The sequence below is a fragment of the Thermobia domestica genome, chromosome 4 (assembly GCF_964235325.1).
Source record: "Thermobia domestica chromosome 4, izTheDome1.hap1.1, whole genome shotgun sequence".
Lineage (NCBI taxonomy): Eukaryota > Metazoa > Arthropoda > Insecta > Zygentoma > Lepismatidae > Thermobia > Thermobia domestica.
The window spans coordinates 77,960,350-77,979,160 of NC_137457.1; the positions used below are offsets into that span (position 1 = coordinate 77,960,350).

Here is an 18,811-nt window from a genome sequence, read left to right on the forward strand (position 1 = left end):
ACAGTGAAATAATATAGTTTAGACAGAAACTGATGCAATCCCATCTTGCAGAGCAGTCTGAGCACAGTACAAGACTAGTATTAAACACAGATACCAACCACAACGATTATCTTTCCTTTTTGATATTCAACCCAGTGCAGTGGTGTTGCCAGGTCTTGTACTTCTGCAACAGTACAAAGTACTGAAAAAATCTCTATAAAACTAAGAGATGTTATGCATTTTGGTGTAAAATATCCGTAGTGTAATAGTTGTAACAATTTTAGTAATTAATAAAATACAGAAAAAAGTCACCGTATGGTTAATTATTCTTAAAATTTCATAATAATTGAGTTTTCATAAAATACCCATTTTTTGGGTAGGTAAATACAAAAAGGGTAAATACCCATTTTTTATTTACCTACCCAGTGGGTATTTACCCGACCCACATCTCTACATGTGATGCAAGTTATTCTACGAGGAAAAAATCACAAGAGACAATTTAAATTTGGGGTAAGCTTTTTTCTCCAAAGGCATTTTCAGAAACATCAGAGGCGATTTTGTTTACATTTCAGATTTTTTAATTTTAATAGTTATGCTAGAATGTTGTGTTTGTGGACAATGGAAAGTTTGTTTCCTTTGGATGAGTTTTCCCGAGCAATTTTATTATTTATGTAGCAAGGGATTTTGTACACACTTTATAAATATTTATATAATTTATCAGTCAATTTTCCCTTGAAAATTCCAGAAGATTAGTTTGCTGTTAAGGTGGATATTCTCAAACGATTTTATCACAAACGGCTCTGGCGATTTTATACATACTTCGTAAATAAAAATTTTTCATGATCAACTCTGTAATGTGGCGAAAGTAATTTCTCTTGAATATATCCACCAAAGATATTTTTCAAGATATAGTTTTTTCAGGCTCGGTTTTAAAGGAGAACTTATTAGACGATTTCATAGTGGCGTAAGTCATTTCTTCGAAAAAAAATTACTACAATTGATATTTTGTTACCGAAGTGAGATGTACAGACGAATCTTTTAAATTACTAAGGAGATTGTGTTTATATTTTTATAAAGAACAATTACAAACAATCAATGTGGAGCATGTCTTATCAAGTGACAAATCAACAAGTGATTTAGTCTTGGAAATGAGCTTTAATTCAAGTTTTTCGGGAAGGTTTAGTACGAGATGAGAGCAGAAATATCTTACATTGACCAGAAAAAGTTGACCAAGAGGTCTGTAATTTTGTTCATAAATTTTATTCCTTTTCTACAACGTGAATTTTTCGTTGTCTTATTTTTATCATATTTATGGAAAGTATCTTTTAATTTTATCCTTATCAATGTTTGCGTAGTTTACCTGAAACTAAGTTTCTACTGCATTAATGAACTTCCCATCACAAACGAAATGTCTACTCCGCAAATATTTAGACATATTGGGAAAGAACATGCATGCAAAACCACTCAAAATTTTTGTTGGATCAATTCTTTGCAATACATTCGCTTACGAAAGAGAGTGTTTTGTTTCTTGGTGTGTCACTACATTGTTTGCTAGTAGCAACACATCTCGATCCGTTCAGGGAATACCCCGTCTCTTTGCTTTGACGACATCCTGTAGTTTTATTGTTAGTCCTTGTGATATAGCACGTTCGTCAAAGTAATCATTAAAGATACCATCGTTATGGCCAAAGAACACTCACAAAATGAGCTGCTTTACGAATGTTACACTTGGCGTTTTTTTAAGGGATGATGGGTGTATCCTCTTTGCAGGGTTTACTTGTTTGTGAGTCAAATAGACACACTTAGTCTTAATCCACAGTTGCTTATCAGTTTCAGCATCCTTATCAGTTTCAGCACTCAAACTTACTTTGTCGTGATAAGAAAACAATTGATTTAATGGTATTGCATGCGGAAGAAATTTTTATATGAGAAAAACCTAAAAGGTTTATAAAGATGAGAATTATAGTTATTAGGTACACAAGATTTGAATAGTTATATATGTAGAGTTGCTTAGAACTTTGAACTGCTTCTCCCTAGATTTATCTGTACCCCCGTAATGCTAGCTGACTGCTAGTATACAAAATGTAAGGCCTTATAAAGAAATGACAAGTGCAGCATGCGTAAAAGAAACTAGCAATTTATTGCCTAAATATTAAGAAAAAGTCAGTTAAGAACAGCATTCAAGATGTTCAGTGTGTGTGCTTTAATGCATTGTATTACGTTAATCCTATGAAATCGTTTTAAGTGAATAATTTTATGATTTTGTTCAGATGTACGCATCTGTAAACCTCCGTAGTCAAAAACTATATGTAATGAGAAATTTAAACTTTATATAAGTTAATATGAATATTCATTATTCACAAAAGTTAAATTAAGAACTTCAGATATTTTGATAATTACATTTGCGAATAATGTATTTTGTACGAAACGTAAAGATATATTAACGGTTTAGTTTAATATTATGAGGTCTGGGTATGATGGTATGAGTATATTATATAATAAATTTAATTTATTTAATACTGTATGAAGTTGAAAAAAAGAAAATTAATCTACTTGTAAGTGTGCCTTAGAACTTAATTTATTTAACTTATTAAGATATTTCTGTGTTTCATACAGACCGTTACGTAATTCTTGGGAACCACAGAGACGCTTATATGATAGGAGCTGTTGATCCAACTGGTGGAACTGCAATCATGTATGAGCTTGCAAGAGCTTTTGGTGAAATGAAAAATGAAGGTAAATCTTTCTTCTTTATTTCTCACTTAATAACTTTCTGCGATTATTGTAACTAGAATATCCGACTACTGAATAGAAAGTATTTATGAGAATATCTCAGGTCTTAGTTCAAGGTGAGATACAATCTAATGAGACAAAGCAGTTACGCAAAGTTGCTTTTGATAATGGGATTTGGTTAACTAGACACATTGCAGGTCATCAGTTTTGGAAGTGGCAGATACATTTCGCTCTTCACTATAATAAGGCCGACATGATTTGCCAACACCTCAGACTCTCATTTAATAGCATACTTTAGAGTAGATTCGAAGAAACCTTCAACCGCAGAAACTCTTCTCTTAGAATAGGAGAAAGATTTTGTTTGCTGTAAGAGAGTAATATTATTGATAAACGGTTAAATAATATTACACAACCATCTCCCAAAGTATCTAAAGAGAACGACAAAACTAACTAGAAGCTGGTGTTAGAAGAAATGATGATAGTTATTTTCTTTAAAGAAAATTGTTTCAAATTTATTTTTCTTTACGACTGATAGCTGGATAACGAATATGACATACAAACACACCCCGAAACATGATGTGCATTGATATCCCTCGATTTGAAGCAAGAAAGATTGGCATCTGTTACAGAAATACGAGATATATAGACAGATATTATATTCACGTTGAGGTATAAGGAAAAAGCATTATGTAAAAGAAGGGAAAATAATAATAAAAGTCTTGTAGACAGACAAAGTATTAAAATGTAAAGAAAGAGGGGAAGAGAGAATCAAAGGAACGAGGGAAAGAAAAGCGTGGAAGACATTTGCATAAACGGACTTTAAATGCGTAAGGATTAAACAGTTTGCAACATTCCCCCGTCTATCTTTCATACTCACGAGAGTTAAAAGAGTGATTTTGTAAATCTATGAAACGAGCCGTAGTTTCTGATTGATGTAGTAACACCAGTAATCCACGTGCAAATGGTATGTCACAGTGTTGTTACATACACACGTGCAGTATAAATAATGGTGCGAAAACGCATCTTGCAAGCTCTGTCGTCGATAAGTCATTAAATTGTCTGCTTGTTGAGTAAAAATACAAAATTTCAAATCTCGGCTGTTACGAAATATTCTTCTCCTTTCCAAATGGATTTCTATATGTTCATGTTTGTCGTTAATAATTGCTTTATTCCATTTTTCATAGATTATGTGAAATTAATGACCACGGGTTACTGAATGTTAAGGGTCGTCATGTATCTTTACACCTCTGTTTCTTTCTTTCAAACATTGTACATTAGTACCCCAAACGAGAAGTGCTCTTAAAGGAATTGTGGTGTGTATAACATGGAGATCTTTACCAACTAATTTACAAGCCTACAACAATTTAAAACAATTTCAACTTTTGGCATTGTGAATATAACGGACAAACCAATATTTACAAAATCGCGTGGGTGGGCTGAGAGTTAGCATGTCGACTGCTATGATAAAATACCCTGGCTTCTAGTTATGGCCGTGGTAACTTGTTTTTCACCTTTAAAATATTTATATACGTTCATATTTATTATTCGCCATTTTTTCTTGCACTTTTGATACATATTATGCAAAGAAGAATAAGTGAATTTGATTATGGGTATTTTAAGCTAAATTGTTATAAACGACACTTATGATATCTTCGAGGAATAATAAACCAAATATTTCAGGTTTATACTTCCAAGCTGACTTTTGCAATAAGGAAGATGTGCAAATATTTTTTTTTGTCTTGTTTTGCCTATAATAAGATATGTTGAAGCGTTATTACGTGTGGGGAAAAAGTAACATTAATTGAAATATTTAATGATACAAAATTTCAAAAAAATATGTATACATGTTAACAAATGTTCGATTTGGCATTTATATTTTCACACGTAAACGACCATTTTCAATGGAAGGAAAAAAACACTCTAAAACATTTTCAACGGATATAGGTGTATATGTCTTGCAAAATCACGTATTTTGTCAGAACGTGCATCTCCAAAGTTGTCTTGTTAGATCATTGGTAAACAGTTGGCTTTAATTTTTAAATTCAGATGTAGTTTAGGCAAATCTTTATATAATGCGGTTTTGCTCCATGCACAATTATATATATATATATATATATATATATATATATATATATATATAATTATCATGTTTAAAATGTAACATCTGAGATGTTTTAGTTGTTGAAAACGTCGGTATACATGTGAATTGTAAGTTTTAGGAACATATTTTTAAAAAAATATTGTATAAGCAGTAATTAAATAAGCTGTGTAGTGCATCTATGTGTAATTATTTCTCATACGGAGATTACTTGTGAACATTGTCATTACTGCATGTGATTAACGAATTTGAAATATGATCAGCAACGTAACAGAACAGGGGTAAATAAACAGATAATATCAAAAATCGGATCGCTGTTCCAGAAGAAAATCAAACTACCCAGAAAGTGGAGCGGGGTTTACTAAGTTGAAGGATGGTGAAGAAACACTCGAATACACACAACGTGCCGAAGACCTACACATGTACAAAATGGATTTCTCCTGGCAGCAATTGAGGCGAACTGTGGTCAGACATGTGAGCAACTGGGACCACAATTCAGCGAGAGTGGAGAAGCCATTCGGCAGCACATCCATCAACTTGGGAAGCACTATAAGTTGAGTCGATGAATCAAACATGATTTGACTCCTCCCCAGAAGACAACGTGACCTGAAGCCTCCATTTCTTTGCTATCTCTTCTGAGGAAGGACCAATTTATGGACAAATTTCTGACATGTTATGAGAAGTGGGTCCTGTACAAAGCTCTACGGCGCTGTCATCATTGGTTAGCGTCCTACTCCTTGAGTCTGTTTAGGTGGAAGAGCATCCTCAGAGATGTTATGAGCTTTTCGACTTTTACACCACCTGTGTAATTTGCGCGGGAAGAAACACGAATTGCCATACACTGTTGCTATTCTACAGTGAATTTCAAGTGGTTTCAGACATTCACTGCTCAAAACTGTTTAACCGTTTAACCGACGTTGCTCAAAACCGTAAAATTCCTCTGCATTTGTAACGCAGTGCACATTGAGAGTGGGGTGGCCATCTTGAAACTGAGGCTGTCGCGTTCGTCGTTCTTCCAGTAACACTCTGCCGTCTGTTGGTCATTAAGTCAACTCAAGGCATATTAGTATTACGTATCGAAGTAATCGTCTGAGTTTGAGGCATTTGATTGTATTTTTAAGGTTTTGATTTGATCTCCCTCGTACGAAAGCATTTCAGAATATTCAAATAAAACCCTACATAAAAGAGTCCCGTTCTGCTGTCTCGACTAAAGCAAAATTTTGGTGTTTTAAAGTAATTTATAAAGATCGTGAAATTCTTGTGACGATTTCAGGCCACTTATTTTTTCTGGAACTATGATTGGAATTTGTTTGTTCTCTTCTCTTCTCTATGATGAGAATATTGTGAAGTAACTTCCGTATGACAAATAGATGCAGATAAATATACTACACAAATATACTGAAAATATATGTTCGCTGTCTTACCTTTCATTGGAAATATTCCTTTATGTATGAAATCATAAATGACAAAGTCAGCATTTGGTAACATAAATACATACTATCAAACAATTTTATCATTAAGCATTTCAATTAATGTTAGTTTCTTCTATACTTAATAACATTTGGATATATATTATGCTACTTAATAATGATTGAACACCTCTGCAAAATATTCTTAACTCCGAAAATTGCTTGAAGGTAGAGACTAAGCATCTTTTATTTATTGTTTTCTGAAGATACCAGACCTTGCACGTAGAAATTTTTTGCATCAAAACAGCCATAATTAGTGTCGTCATTCTTTTAAATATACATAAATACGATAAATGTAAAAAAGCAATTAATATTAAGAAACATAAAAATATTGTAATGCATTTTTACTGGAGATAGAAAAACAGTTAACCTCATCGTAACTCGAACAGTGGACGGTTTATGGTAGGGGCCGTCTCGTTAACCATTAGGCGACTGATTACAAGTTGGGTATGTTTCTTGTTCCGTTGCATATTCCTTCCGAAAAATGAAACTGAAAGAGAGGGCGTCTGTCCTTGTCCATTCATTCGTAAAAATGTGTATGCTATATACAGAAAATTCCCTCAAGAAACGTTACTTTGCAAAGTGGAACGAATCCCTTACAATGAGGGGTAAAGCCGTTTCTCGAACAATATACTAGACGGAAAATACATTTTAAAAACCATATTCTTGTTGTTGCAGGCGATTTTCTTTTTTCTTTTCTCAAATTATATTATGCAGCTCTCGGGTGGACACACATAATTTAACTTTATATTTCCCGTACTAATGGCACAAATCATAGTTCTTCACAAAGCAGAGTAGTCAAACATATGTTACTAAAAAGTCACAGATATGTAGTATATCTACTTCATATTGAATCAATGTTATTATCCAAAAATGTTTCTGTATGTGTTGACGCGTTGGTACAGGTGGGTAGCTTATTTTTTATTATTAGATATTTTTTGCAAAACTTTCACTCTTAACATTATTTATTATCAGATACTTATATGCAATAGAATTTTAGTAGTGTAAATATATATTCATGGTCCATTTTTTACCTTAAAAGTACTTACACTCTAGGTACAGTCCACGGCATAAAATTTGTTACAAAAATTCTAAGTCCAAATTAATAACAAACTCTTGCCCAGTTTTCTTATGCATTCCCGCAATACATGTATCAATCGATTAGTTGCTTTTAGTATTTATTCCAACTTCTCCCCGTCCTCCACCTCTCCTTGTCTAAAGCAGTGTCTGTGACGTAGTACACTCTTTCCATTCAGCTGAAAAAGAAACAGGAATTAAGTTTACAACGTTATAGCTTTAAAACAGTCTTTTCCATCCATTTGTTCTGAAATATTTTTAAGAGCCTAAATTAAAGGAAAATCACATAATCTTCCCAGACCTTCGTAAATATCTTTAGTTTCATTCTTTTCTTTCTTTAAAGAGTGCAAGCTAGTAAGATGGTCCCTAAGAAATCTATAGACATTGCCAAGAGCTCTAAAATATCTACGGACAGAAACGAGTTTTATTGAATGATTCATTGAATTTCTTTTCAGTAAGTGCAAGTAAATGTTTTAGGGGCGTCATTTTGGCAGGACAGGAGGGTGTAATTCCCCCTCTCTTGAGCTTCATAAATACGTATTTTTAGATCAAATGTATAGTAATACACTAATAAAAAGTGAAAATCTTATGTCGCCGGAGAATTTCTCTCCCCCCCCCCCCCCGAATAAAGTCTAAAAGACACTGGTTTTAACAACAAACCTATAGAGTTACGATAGCACATTACTAAAGAGCTTACATTTGGTTTCAAGAGTCGAAGGTTTGATCTCAAGCCATATGACTTCCTGGGTGACATTGAGAGAGAGAGACAGACAGAGACACAGAGAGAGAGAGAGAGAGAGAGGGAGAGAGGTATTCAAGTATGGAGACAGAGAGGGATGATTTGGATACACAGATTTAGAATTGGGGAAAAATGATCGGATAGCATTCGTATTATGACGAAAATTCTGATTTTGTGAAAGATGAGACGGGAAGTTTTCGAACTGCGGGGATCACATTAGGCAGTTGTCGAATTAATGTGGAGAACTCTTTTTAGAGCATCAGATGATTACGAAAGGAGAGAAAGATCTTGAGAACTGAGGAATTAAGATTTTTAAAATCTGGTATCGGAGACGGGTTTCGAACCACGAACCTTGTGGTCATCGAATCATGACTTTATCCATTCTGCTACGGAGGATTCTATTACTCGTTCACATACGTTTCCCTTAGCGGCGTTGAGAGCTACCTTAAGGGAATATTCCAAAAGTTGACTCGGTAGATGCGCCGTTCAGTAAGGTTCTTGTAACTTAGTTACTATGTGCAAGATGAACTTTCTTTTCTTCAGGATACGTTTTAAAGCTTTAAAATTTGATACTATTGTTTTAATTAAGTGGCATTTGATAGAACCATCTGATAAGGTAGTGCCAAGCCCTGTTCGTCATTGTCTGTTAGGTGAATGGTTAATGAAGTTACTTTTACTGGATGGTCCGAGATTCCAATCAAGACCATTCTTATTGATTATTTGATTTGAGTTACGCTCATACTGTATATTCCACAAGTTCAATTTTGAAGTAATCTAGTCACAGCTAGTTTAATTCGAAATAATTTTCCAATATTATATTTGTAAGTTAATTTACATGGCACTCCTCACTTGTTTGTAGCCCAGCATAAATGCAAAATTGTTTTAAAAGTATATTTTACTTTCAAGTATTATTGATTTTTTTTTAAATTGTCCTTCAAATTTATTTTATAATTATTTTCTATTTCTTAATTATAATATATTTTCTATTTATATTGTATTCTATGTTACACGTTTGTTATTTACATTTTATGTCTTACCTTTGAAGAGCTTTTGACAATTCAGAGCAGCAGGGGCATACACAGGATGCAGGCCTTGGCAATCCAGAGCTTTTGCTCCCACGAAATCACTACTTTTTTGTTTGTATATATATATCTAATTCTAGAGATGGTGATAGCAGGGGCGGATCCAGGGGAGTGTGTATGGGGTGATCGCATCCCCCAAAATAGGGAACTTTTTATACTTTTTATTTTAAAAATAAAACATATCCTAAGTATTTTTCATCTTTATATTATAAACGTAAATTAAAACCTAAAGTAGATAGGCCTTACTTTCTTAAGAAAGTTAATTCTACAGAAGAGCTCTTTCTCATTTTCTATTTTTTCTTTTCTTTCTTTCTTTCCTTTTTCTTTTCTTTTATTGCAATCCGCTTTTACCTTGATTTGACTTCGAACGACCACTCCTAACAAACAATCATCCTGGATCCGCCCCTGGATGATAGACATTTTAGTAATATATGCCCTCAATCGCTGAAATAAATTCCTGTCAAGCTTTCGATCGCTGAAATAAATTTCTGTCTACGGCCCTGCAAAACAGTGACGATTTTAGGGAGTGATCAGTTAGTAATGCCTCCCTGGAGCAACGACACTTCCCCAGAAGACATATCTTCGATAATTCAGAATGTGATTTGTGCATTATCGCTTTTCACTCTCAGTGTCTTGAAACGCACCAAAAAGGAACTGTTCTGAAGTATTTACTGGTTCTCCCTATGACCCCATTTCAATATGGCCAACCTTGGACATATACACATCTGAAATATCACCTTTTATGTCAGTGGTCCCGAAAACTATCCATTCGACACAAATATAGGATATTTTCGATTCTTTATTCCTGTCACCCTCCCATTGTCAACTCGAAGCCAACCAAGGCTTATTTTCCAAGGCTCTCAGCATCCCCAGTGTCACTTTTCATCTTTGCATATGAATTCGACACTTATTTCGTTCGTATTTGACTATTTTTACATGTCACCTTCACCTCTTGGTAGGGATTTTTTCAGTATCTCGTCCCCACAACTATGAAGAATTTCAACCAACTAAGTATAATTATAAATTATCATCTAAAACACAACAGTACGGATGATCTTTTTCGCAGAGGAATTCGTTAATTACTGTTTCAATATCAATGTATTGGCTTTTTTTGCTGTCCAATGAAGATTGCCAAAGGGCTAGACTTCATCTGCACTATTGTGCAATGAATATAAGTTTTAGTGGTTTAATTTACTGAATACTCGCTTAGATGTTGCTCTTGTCACGGAAAAAGTGATATACATTATAAAAGAAAAATGAAATGAAATATCTAATTTTTACGTCCCACGATTATGCCGACTATGCTAATGGAGAGAGTAATTGTGAGAAATAAATGAAATTGTTTAATGAAAAAAGTGGGAAGAATCGGGAGAAAGCCGAGGACGCTCATGCACACGGTGTTTGTCCATAATAAAGTTCATTCGGCGTGAGCTGGGATCGAACCAAGGACCCCATGCACCATAGGTAAAGTTATAAACGAATAGGCGTCTAAACAAATACGGAACACTACTATCAATGAGAGTTATGTAAGATTAGATTTTTAGTTATTTCATTCTAAGTTAAAATTTCAATCAATCTTGTTCTTCATTTCTGTTCGAAAACTTAAAGTTGTTACTGCAAGGACGTGATAAATCTTTTCAGTAGACGTCGCAGTCCCCTCCACAGCTTCTTTTTCATGCAAGGCTAAAGTAGTCTCATTTTAGACATCGAGGAAAAATAGTGGAATTACGAATTTTCGATGGGCCCCGTTTTAATCTGGTCTCCCTCAACGCACTGCCGTTAGTTACGTCACTGTTCAGGATGCACGGTCCTGCTTTTAGGAATACTTTCTAAGGCAGTACGAGTTTTTTTTAAACTCCTGTGTGAATTAAGTTGTATTTGCTAGAAGTGTCGGTTAAAGGAAACTAAAGATCCTACACTCAAACACAAATATTCTCTTTCGAAACTCTAATGGAAAACGAAACGAATCGTCCTAAACATGTTAGGCTTTTGAAGAGAAAAAGAGCAAAGCAGTAGTTGGACATACGCTTAATGGTGTTTCTTGGATTCAAATTTATAACTCACAAAAGTCATGTTCACGTCATGGTTTGATAGATGAAGGGTTAGTAAAAGGAATTATTACGCTGGTGGTCGAATCTCTACTCTTCTTGTTACTTTTCTCTCTTAGCTACACTTAGTTTGTGCATTCCAAACCTCGAAGTTTGGTTTGGATTATTTATGAAAGCAGGTAGAGAATTAATTGTAGTCAAAATTAGTTTCAAATATGAAATTATAATTACATATTTTGTCTTTACCTTATTACGTATCAATTTTTATATCAAATTTTCCAGTCTTTATTTAATTCATCTTATTTAATACAATGAACATTTGCAGAGCGACGTCAGTCGGACGAAAGTACTATATTCCATTGTTACTCTAATATACCTAGGTATTTGTTCATATATTTACAAATTGTTTACTAAGTAAAAACTTATGGCGGTCCGCATTATGTGTCATATAATAGACCGTACGAAGGAGGACATTGCAGAAGGCGTATTGCAAATATCCCTGGTGATAAAAAGTTGAAGTCTTCTTCACTAGATTCGAACCACTGTTACAGGCGGTTTTGGTTTACATAGCAAGCATAATACCACTCGGCCACCAAGTCTCGCACATTAGCCTCTTTATTAATGCAGAACATACTGAGACACTTACATTCACTGGTGTCGCGTAATGTATTTCATAAAATTTTGTTAATAAGTGGGTCGAATTAGGTAACCCTCGAAGGGCTGATTGTGTTGTGGGCGAGCATTTATTAATAGCGTGTATAGTCCTCTTGGGACTCGATTACAGCTACCATACGCCGTGGCATTGAATCCACCAGGCGAGAGATATAGCGTTAGGTGCAACACATCGACCACGCATCTTCAACACGCACCCAAAGTTCATTGATTTTCGTGGAGGATTGTTCGACCCGGTTTCCCGCAATGTTCTTGCAACAGAGGCCCACATATTTTCAATAGGGTTCAGATCTGCTCCCTGAGGAACCCAGTCAACTATTTCGACATCAGGTTGCCTCTGCAACCATGTCTGAAAGACATTTGAATTATGTATCGAGCTTTTGTCCTGTTGCAAATATAATATGCCGTCACCTACATGAGCTTTTATTTCCGGAAGCGTTTCATCCAGATCTTCCACATACTTGTGGGCGTTTAGACGACCAGGAATCCTGCAGATTCCTCCGAAATTTGCAGCCTTGCATATCCATGCCCAACAGTGGACAGTTACATGTCCCATTCGACCAGAACGGGAAACGTATTCAGAGGCATACCTATTTCCAGGGAGGCGGTAAACACGCTTCGGCCCGAAGTTTGCACTGGAATATATTTTTTCGTCTGTGAAAACGACCTCGTCCCACACACGTGCAATATTTAACTGTGCAAACGCCAGACGGTCAACCATGTGGTCTTCTGTTATTCGCTCCTGTATGCGCCCTGTATGATCTCAAACAGAAGGATTTCAGTCTACGACGGACGGTCGTAACATCGCCTGCGAAATTGCTTTCCTCTCGTAACTGCCGGGCAGACATGAAAGAGTGCTCACGGCATTGCGCAATTACACTCTAGTCTTCTTCGGCAGAGGAAACTCTTTGTCGTCCACTTCCTCTTTTACGTCTTACATCTCCTGTTTACTCATATCTCCTCCACCACCTCCGTGCTGTAGCACGGTTAACGCCATATCTCGCGCCTGCCTCGCTATAGTTCATGCCCGCATGCTCAATTAAAGCAATCACACTGCTTTTAACAGAAGCTTCGTAGTGAGCCATTTTCACACCAGAAGCAAAATGATAGCTTTGCTTAGGTGTTTGAACGGAACGTGCTTCATGTGACGTCACGTAAAAAGGCGGAGTTTCCTCTCATTGCGTAGACGATATCGTACGCCCTCTGCTGGGTGTTTCGTGACAAAAAAGTGCTTTTAAGCAGTTCATGGCGACCGCTTTGAAATCAAATGTAAAGTATGGAAATTAAATTTGTCATGTCTGTAGTTTGGTGTAGAGACAAAACAAAATTGGAAACCAAAGGTTTAAGAACAACTCAGATTATTAATATAAAACAAGTCAAAGATTATTAACTTGTATTTTCATACAAGAAATGCGAGAATTTTGAAACAAAGAAAAATAACTTAGAAATTTGCAACTGAAGACAAAAAAACTAACTTAACCACACTAAAGGGTATGAGTAGGGGGATTAATGGGAACGTCAGCAATGAGGCAATATGTCCCCGTCTCGATTAACGCGATGGATGGATTTTACCATTTCACTTTGACTGAATAACGTAGAGGATGGAGAGGAGGGGGAAGATACATAACAGCTATAAATATAAAAATAAAAGTGACAATGTTCGGTGGTGAATAACTCTTGAACTACCCGATCGTTCTCAATCAAATTTTGAACATAGATGAAATTCGAACCTGGGAAGCTTTTTGTTATTTCATTTTGATATTAGAACTTGCGGAAGAGGAGGGGAGGGTAAATATATGAAAATGAAAAAAACTCAATAACTCTTGAACAATCCGACTGATCCCAATCAATCAAACATTCAATATACATAAGGTTCGGACCTGGGATGCCTTCATTTATTGCATTGACGGCACAATGTAGGGAAGGGGAAGGGGGGACTATGTAAAAAATAAAAATAAAAATGCTGTCTTGGTGACTTCATCACTCTTAAACCACCGAATTGATCTTAGTCAAATTATCAACATAAATGAGGTTCAGACCTGGGGTGGTTTTTATCATATCCCTTTGATGGTAGAACGTAGGGTATGAGGAGGGGAGGGTAGATATCTATAAAAATGAATAAAACTTAACAACTCTTGAACCACCTGACCGATCTCGATCTAATTTTCAACATAGACGACGTTTGGGCCTAGAAAATTTTGTTTTAATATTTTCACTTTAACGGTAGAACATAGGAGAGGATAAGAGAAGGGGAGGTTCATATATAAAACTAAATAGAACAACTCTTGAACCATCCAACAGATTTCGATCAAATTTTCAACGTACACGACATTCGGGCCTGGGATAATTTTTGTCAGACCGTGCCCCCAACATGGAGAGGGGAGAGGGATACATAAAATCATCGAAAATGGCCAATATCAAAGAGTGCTTTAGTAATAGTAAAACCGTAACATATTACTATTTTTCTTTATTTTAGCCCAGCGAAATCGGGTTGCGACTTAGATTCGAGGACGTCTTAAGTTCGAGTAGTTATCGAGAAATAATTAAAGATATTAACGTGTTATTGAATTGCTTTGATAATAATAATAATAATAATAACATTAATAATAATAATAATAGTAATAATAATAATAATAATAATAATAATAATAATAATAATAATAATTATTATTATTATTATTATTATTATTATTATTATTATTATTATTATTATTATTATTATTATTATTATTATTATTATTATTATTGAAGATTTGATCATTCAAATATTGAAAGATCAAAATATTCAAATACCTTAAGGCAATTAAACGTGTGTCATCGCCGACTAATGATCATCAAAAATTCTACATTTAAACAAAATATTCACACATGGTTCCGACTTGAGAACCTCCAGATTATTAGCTAGCGCCTGGAGCACAGATCCACGCTCTATATGCGCTAAATGGTATGTTTTAGTATGTTTAAATTAGATTTCCTTGCCTCCAGTTACAAAATTCTAAGTTAGTATTTTTCGTTCTTTCAAAATTTGTTTCGATTTTTTTAAATCATATAAGTCAATAATCTTTGGCATAGTTTATAGTAATAACGTGGTTGTTCTTAAACCTTTAGTTCGCTATTTGGTTTCTTCTCCACACCAAACTACAGATATGATTCGTTTAATTCTCATACTTGTCATTTGGTTTTAAAGCAGTCACCATTATCTGGTAAAGAAATTTTGTTCGCCACGATTCATGAGTTTTGTAACAAAACACGTCAAGAAATGAGTTAAATGAAGGGTGCAAGAGTTTATATCAAAGTTGAGTATTGTGAGCTAGTGACAAGCATGTAATAACGTCTCGTATTTGAAAATAATGTTAGCTACTTTTAATTCATTAACTGGTATTAGATTTAATTCAAGCTTAAAGAATTGGAATGAACAAACTCAGTGTAGCTTAAAGAAACAAAACGTAAGAAAATTGCTTTACCCAAACATTGTTCAACAAGTGCTGTTATAATTCTTTCTGAGAACGATAACACGAAAAGTGTTTACTGCAGATCAATGAAGTGTTTCGAATATCGTGGTAAATTCCCTGCCCTTTCCCAACTAACATTCTTAAATCATCTGTATCATGATAAGGATGATAGCTTCCGCATTTTTAAGTATTGCACGTCCAATATGAGAAATCGATTCTTCACTATTACTTTGTAATAAATGCAACTTGAATGTCAACAGGAATTGAATCTCTGCTGGACAGTGTTATTAACTGTAACTGAATTACGTTACCGCTACACTATTATGCCACCTTAAACTAGAACCCGAATATTAATTACTTTAGCCTTGATCATTGGAACGATCACGCTTCTTCCTTTAAGGTTATTTGCACCTAAGAGCGCAACGAAATACATTTATTCGACGATCTAGAGAGAAAGAAGTGCCCACTAATATAGGAAACCACATTCAAACCAAGAAAAAAATACAAAAATAAAAACATATTACGCAGTAATTTCGCCATGGAAATTCAAAAGTACGCGAATAATAATAATAATAATAATAATAATAATAATAATAATAATAATAATAATAATAATAATAATAATAATAATAGCGTCAATTGTCGGATTTGCTGTGCTAAAATCAGAAAAAAACAATAATATGCTCCTTTATTCAGTCACATTTTACTATTACTAAAGCGCTCTTTGATATCGGGCATTTTAGATGAGTTTTATATATCTATACCATGTTGCGGAGCACGGCATCTTTAGTGTCATTGTTTATTTTAGGCACGGGGAAACGTTGAATTTCTTAATGATATTGGTGATTTTGATCATTTTTATATGTCTCCCCCTCCTCCACGTTGTGGACTGAATTTAGATTTAAACGGCATCAGATGTTCATCTCAGCGACTCCAAAAATTATAGTTTCGATATTAATATCGGTCATTTTTCGTTCTTTTTTAAATGTTGCTATCCTTCCCCCTTCCATCAAAATGATATGAGGAAAACCATCTCGGGTTCGAACTTCATCTAGGTTGAAAATTTTATCGAGATAACATTCGTTCAAAAGTTATTAAATTTAATTTATGTTTATATATCTCCCTTGCCCATTCCCCTACTCTAAGCTCTAGTTTCAAAGTGAAATAATAAAACCAAATCAGGCTTAACCTTGTCTATGTTAAATTTTGATCGAGATAGGGCGCGTGGTTCAAGAGTTATTAATTTTATTTATTTTTATATTTCTTTCCCCTCCCCTCCCCCCTAAGTTTTACCGTCAAAGTGATATGATGAAAAGCACTCCAGGCTCGAGCTTCATCCTTGTTGAAAATTTGATGGAGATCTGTCCGGTGGTTCAAATTTTTTTAAACTCATTAACATAGTCACTTTTATGTTTCTTTACATTGATTTCTGTATATCTCCCCCGGTAGTTCAAAAGACTATAAATCACAGTCACTTTCACTTTTATGAATAGGTTATTATTATTATTATTATTATTCACGTACTTTTTAATTTGCACGGCGAAATTACTGCGTAATATGTTTTTATTTCTGTATTTTTCCTGGATTGAATGTGGTTTCCTTCATTAGTGAGCACTAATTTCTCTCTTAATTGTCGAATAAATTAATTTCGTTGTGTACTTAGGTGCAAATAACCTTACAGGAAGAAGCTTAATCGTTCCAATGACCAAGGCTAAAGTAAGTAGTAATTGGGTTGTAGTTTCAGGTGGCATGATAGCAGTTTTCTCGAGCCTTCGAGCAACGCACATCACAGTGCCTCCTGGGAGTGACGTACTAAGTTTCCTGTCCCACACCTTTTGTGTTGTGTGGTAGGACGTTTTCTGTGGCCTACATTGGCCTGTTAGTGCCTATTCTAGTGATTCCAGTGTAATTCGTGCTTTTTACCGCTATTGTACAATATCATATAAAAAGATTTGCAATATAAATTTATGTTTGATAAACGATATCGTAGTTCACGCCCAAGTTCGAGCCAGGTCTACCAATGGTTAAATGAGACTTTTCCTCGTCTATTTGAGCAAATTTGTGCTCTTCAATTCATAAAGAGTCCTATAGCATTTATATTAAGTTCAATAGCGTAAACGAGTATGAACAGCTTGCGCCGACAGTTCCGGAGTTTGTGATATTTCACCACGCAGATGGAAATTCGAGTATTTTAGGATTTTGCCGGCCTAGGACCCAGTGAAAATGGTGCGTGTTTATGACTTCCACTGGAAGCGCCTCTACAAATTTTAGAAGAACATTTCCGTTCATATGGCACAGTACGACGTGCAGAACAGCAATTTTGGGCTGCTCCATTCCCTACTGGGATTGATAGCGGTGCACATATTATACATATGGAACTAAAAAAACACATCCCATCCGGTTTAATAGTGCAAGGTTAGAAAGTGAGTGTTTCGTATAACGGACAACCGATTACTTTTTTTTTTTTTTTTTTTTTTTGCCAAAGTGAATTTCACAACATTCCTAGCTGTGGTCTCCTGTTATGTCTTGCTTTTGTATTGTGTTTATTTTATTTGTTTGTAGTATATCAGTGGGCAAACTTTTTGTTATATATTTGGGTTCCTTCTACAACGGCTTAAGTCCGGGTTCTTTAAGTAAGTACTTTTTTGTATATGTTTTCTTGTTGAATGTGAATATGCCAATGATAAACTCTTTATCCTTTCTCACGCTAAAGATTAATCGGATTAGTTCAGCGCAAACTATGGCGCTACTCAAACAATTTATCGAGGGGCATCGCCCAGATGTTGTTTAAGAGAACTGACTTTCCATTCTTTTGAATTTCTTACTAATTATAATGCCATTATTAATGGTGAATCTTCTACTGGTGTAGCTATTTTAGTGAGGAAAGGCTTAACCTACGATAGAATAATGTTGTCACCTGATGGTAGGTCAATTCGCTGCTACATTCAAGATATGTGCTTCATTTGTTTATATGCTTTTTCTGGATATCTCAAGATACGTGAAAGGGAAGAGGTTTTACCACAATTATTCCGTCTTTGATTCCTCCTGGCGTTCATCACTTTATTGTGGTGGAAGACTTTATTGCGTTGATTGATCCTCGTGACTCTCTCACCCCTTCCCCTCTGTGTCGTGCTTTAGTTGAGCTGGTGCGCGACATGATGCGCTGATTACCTCTAATTCTAAGCACGCAATGACATTAACTGTTATACCACTCACAGTCGCCTCGGGAGGGCGTACGTTTCGGACCCTTTATGTAAAGCAGTGCTCCACGTTTTAACAATACCTGTTCCGCTGTCTAATTATGCACCGGTTGAAGTAGCTTTTGAGTTACTGTTTCCTCTTCCTGCCGCACGTGTCCCTTCCTTTTGGAAGATCAACAACAATATGATGCCACGTGAGGAAGTGGTAGAAGTGTTTACTTCGCGTTTTGAGTACTGCTGTAAAATGCAACAATATTATCCC

At 35.1% G+C, this 18,811-nt stretch overlaps 1 protein-coding gene across 1 annotated transcript in view; it reads left to right on the forward strand.

The window, feature by feature from the left end:
* The window catches only part of LOC145682794 (uncharacterized), a 114,163-nt gene that overhangs the window by 18,909 nt on the left and 76,443 nt on the right, over positions 1–18,811 (forward strand). Inside the window, exon 7 of the mRNA XM_081754167.1 lies at positions 2,596–2,715. Coding sequence (XP_081610293.1) covers positions 2,596–2,715 — 120 coding nt within the window. The remainder of the gene's footprint in view (positions 1–2,595; positions 2,716–18,811) is intronic.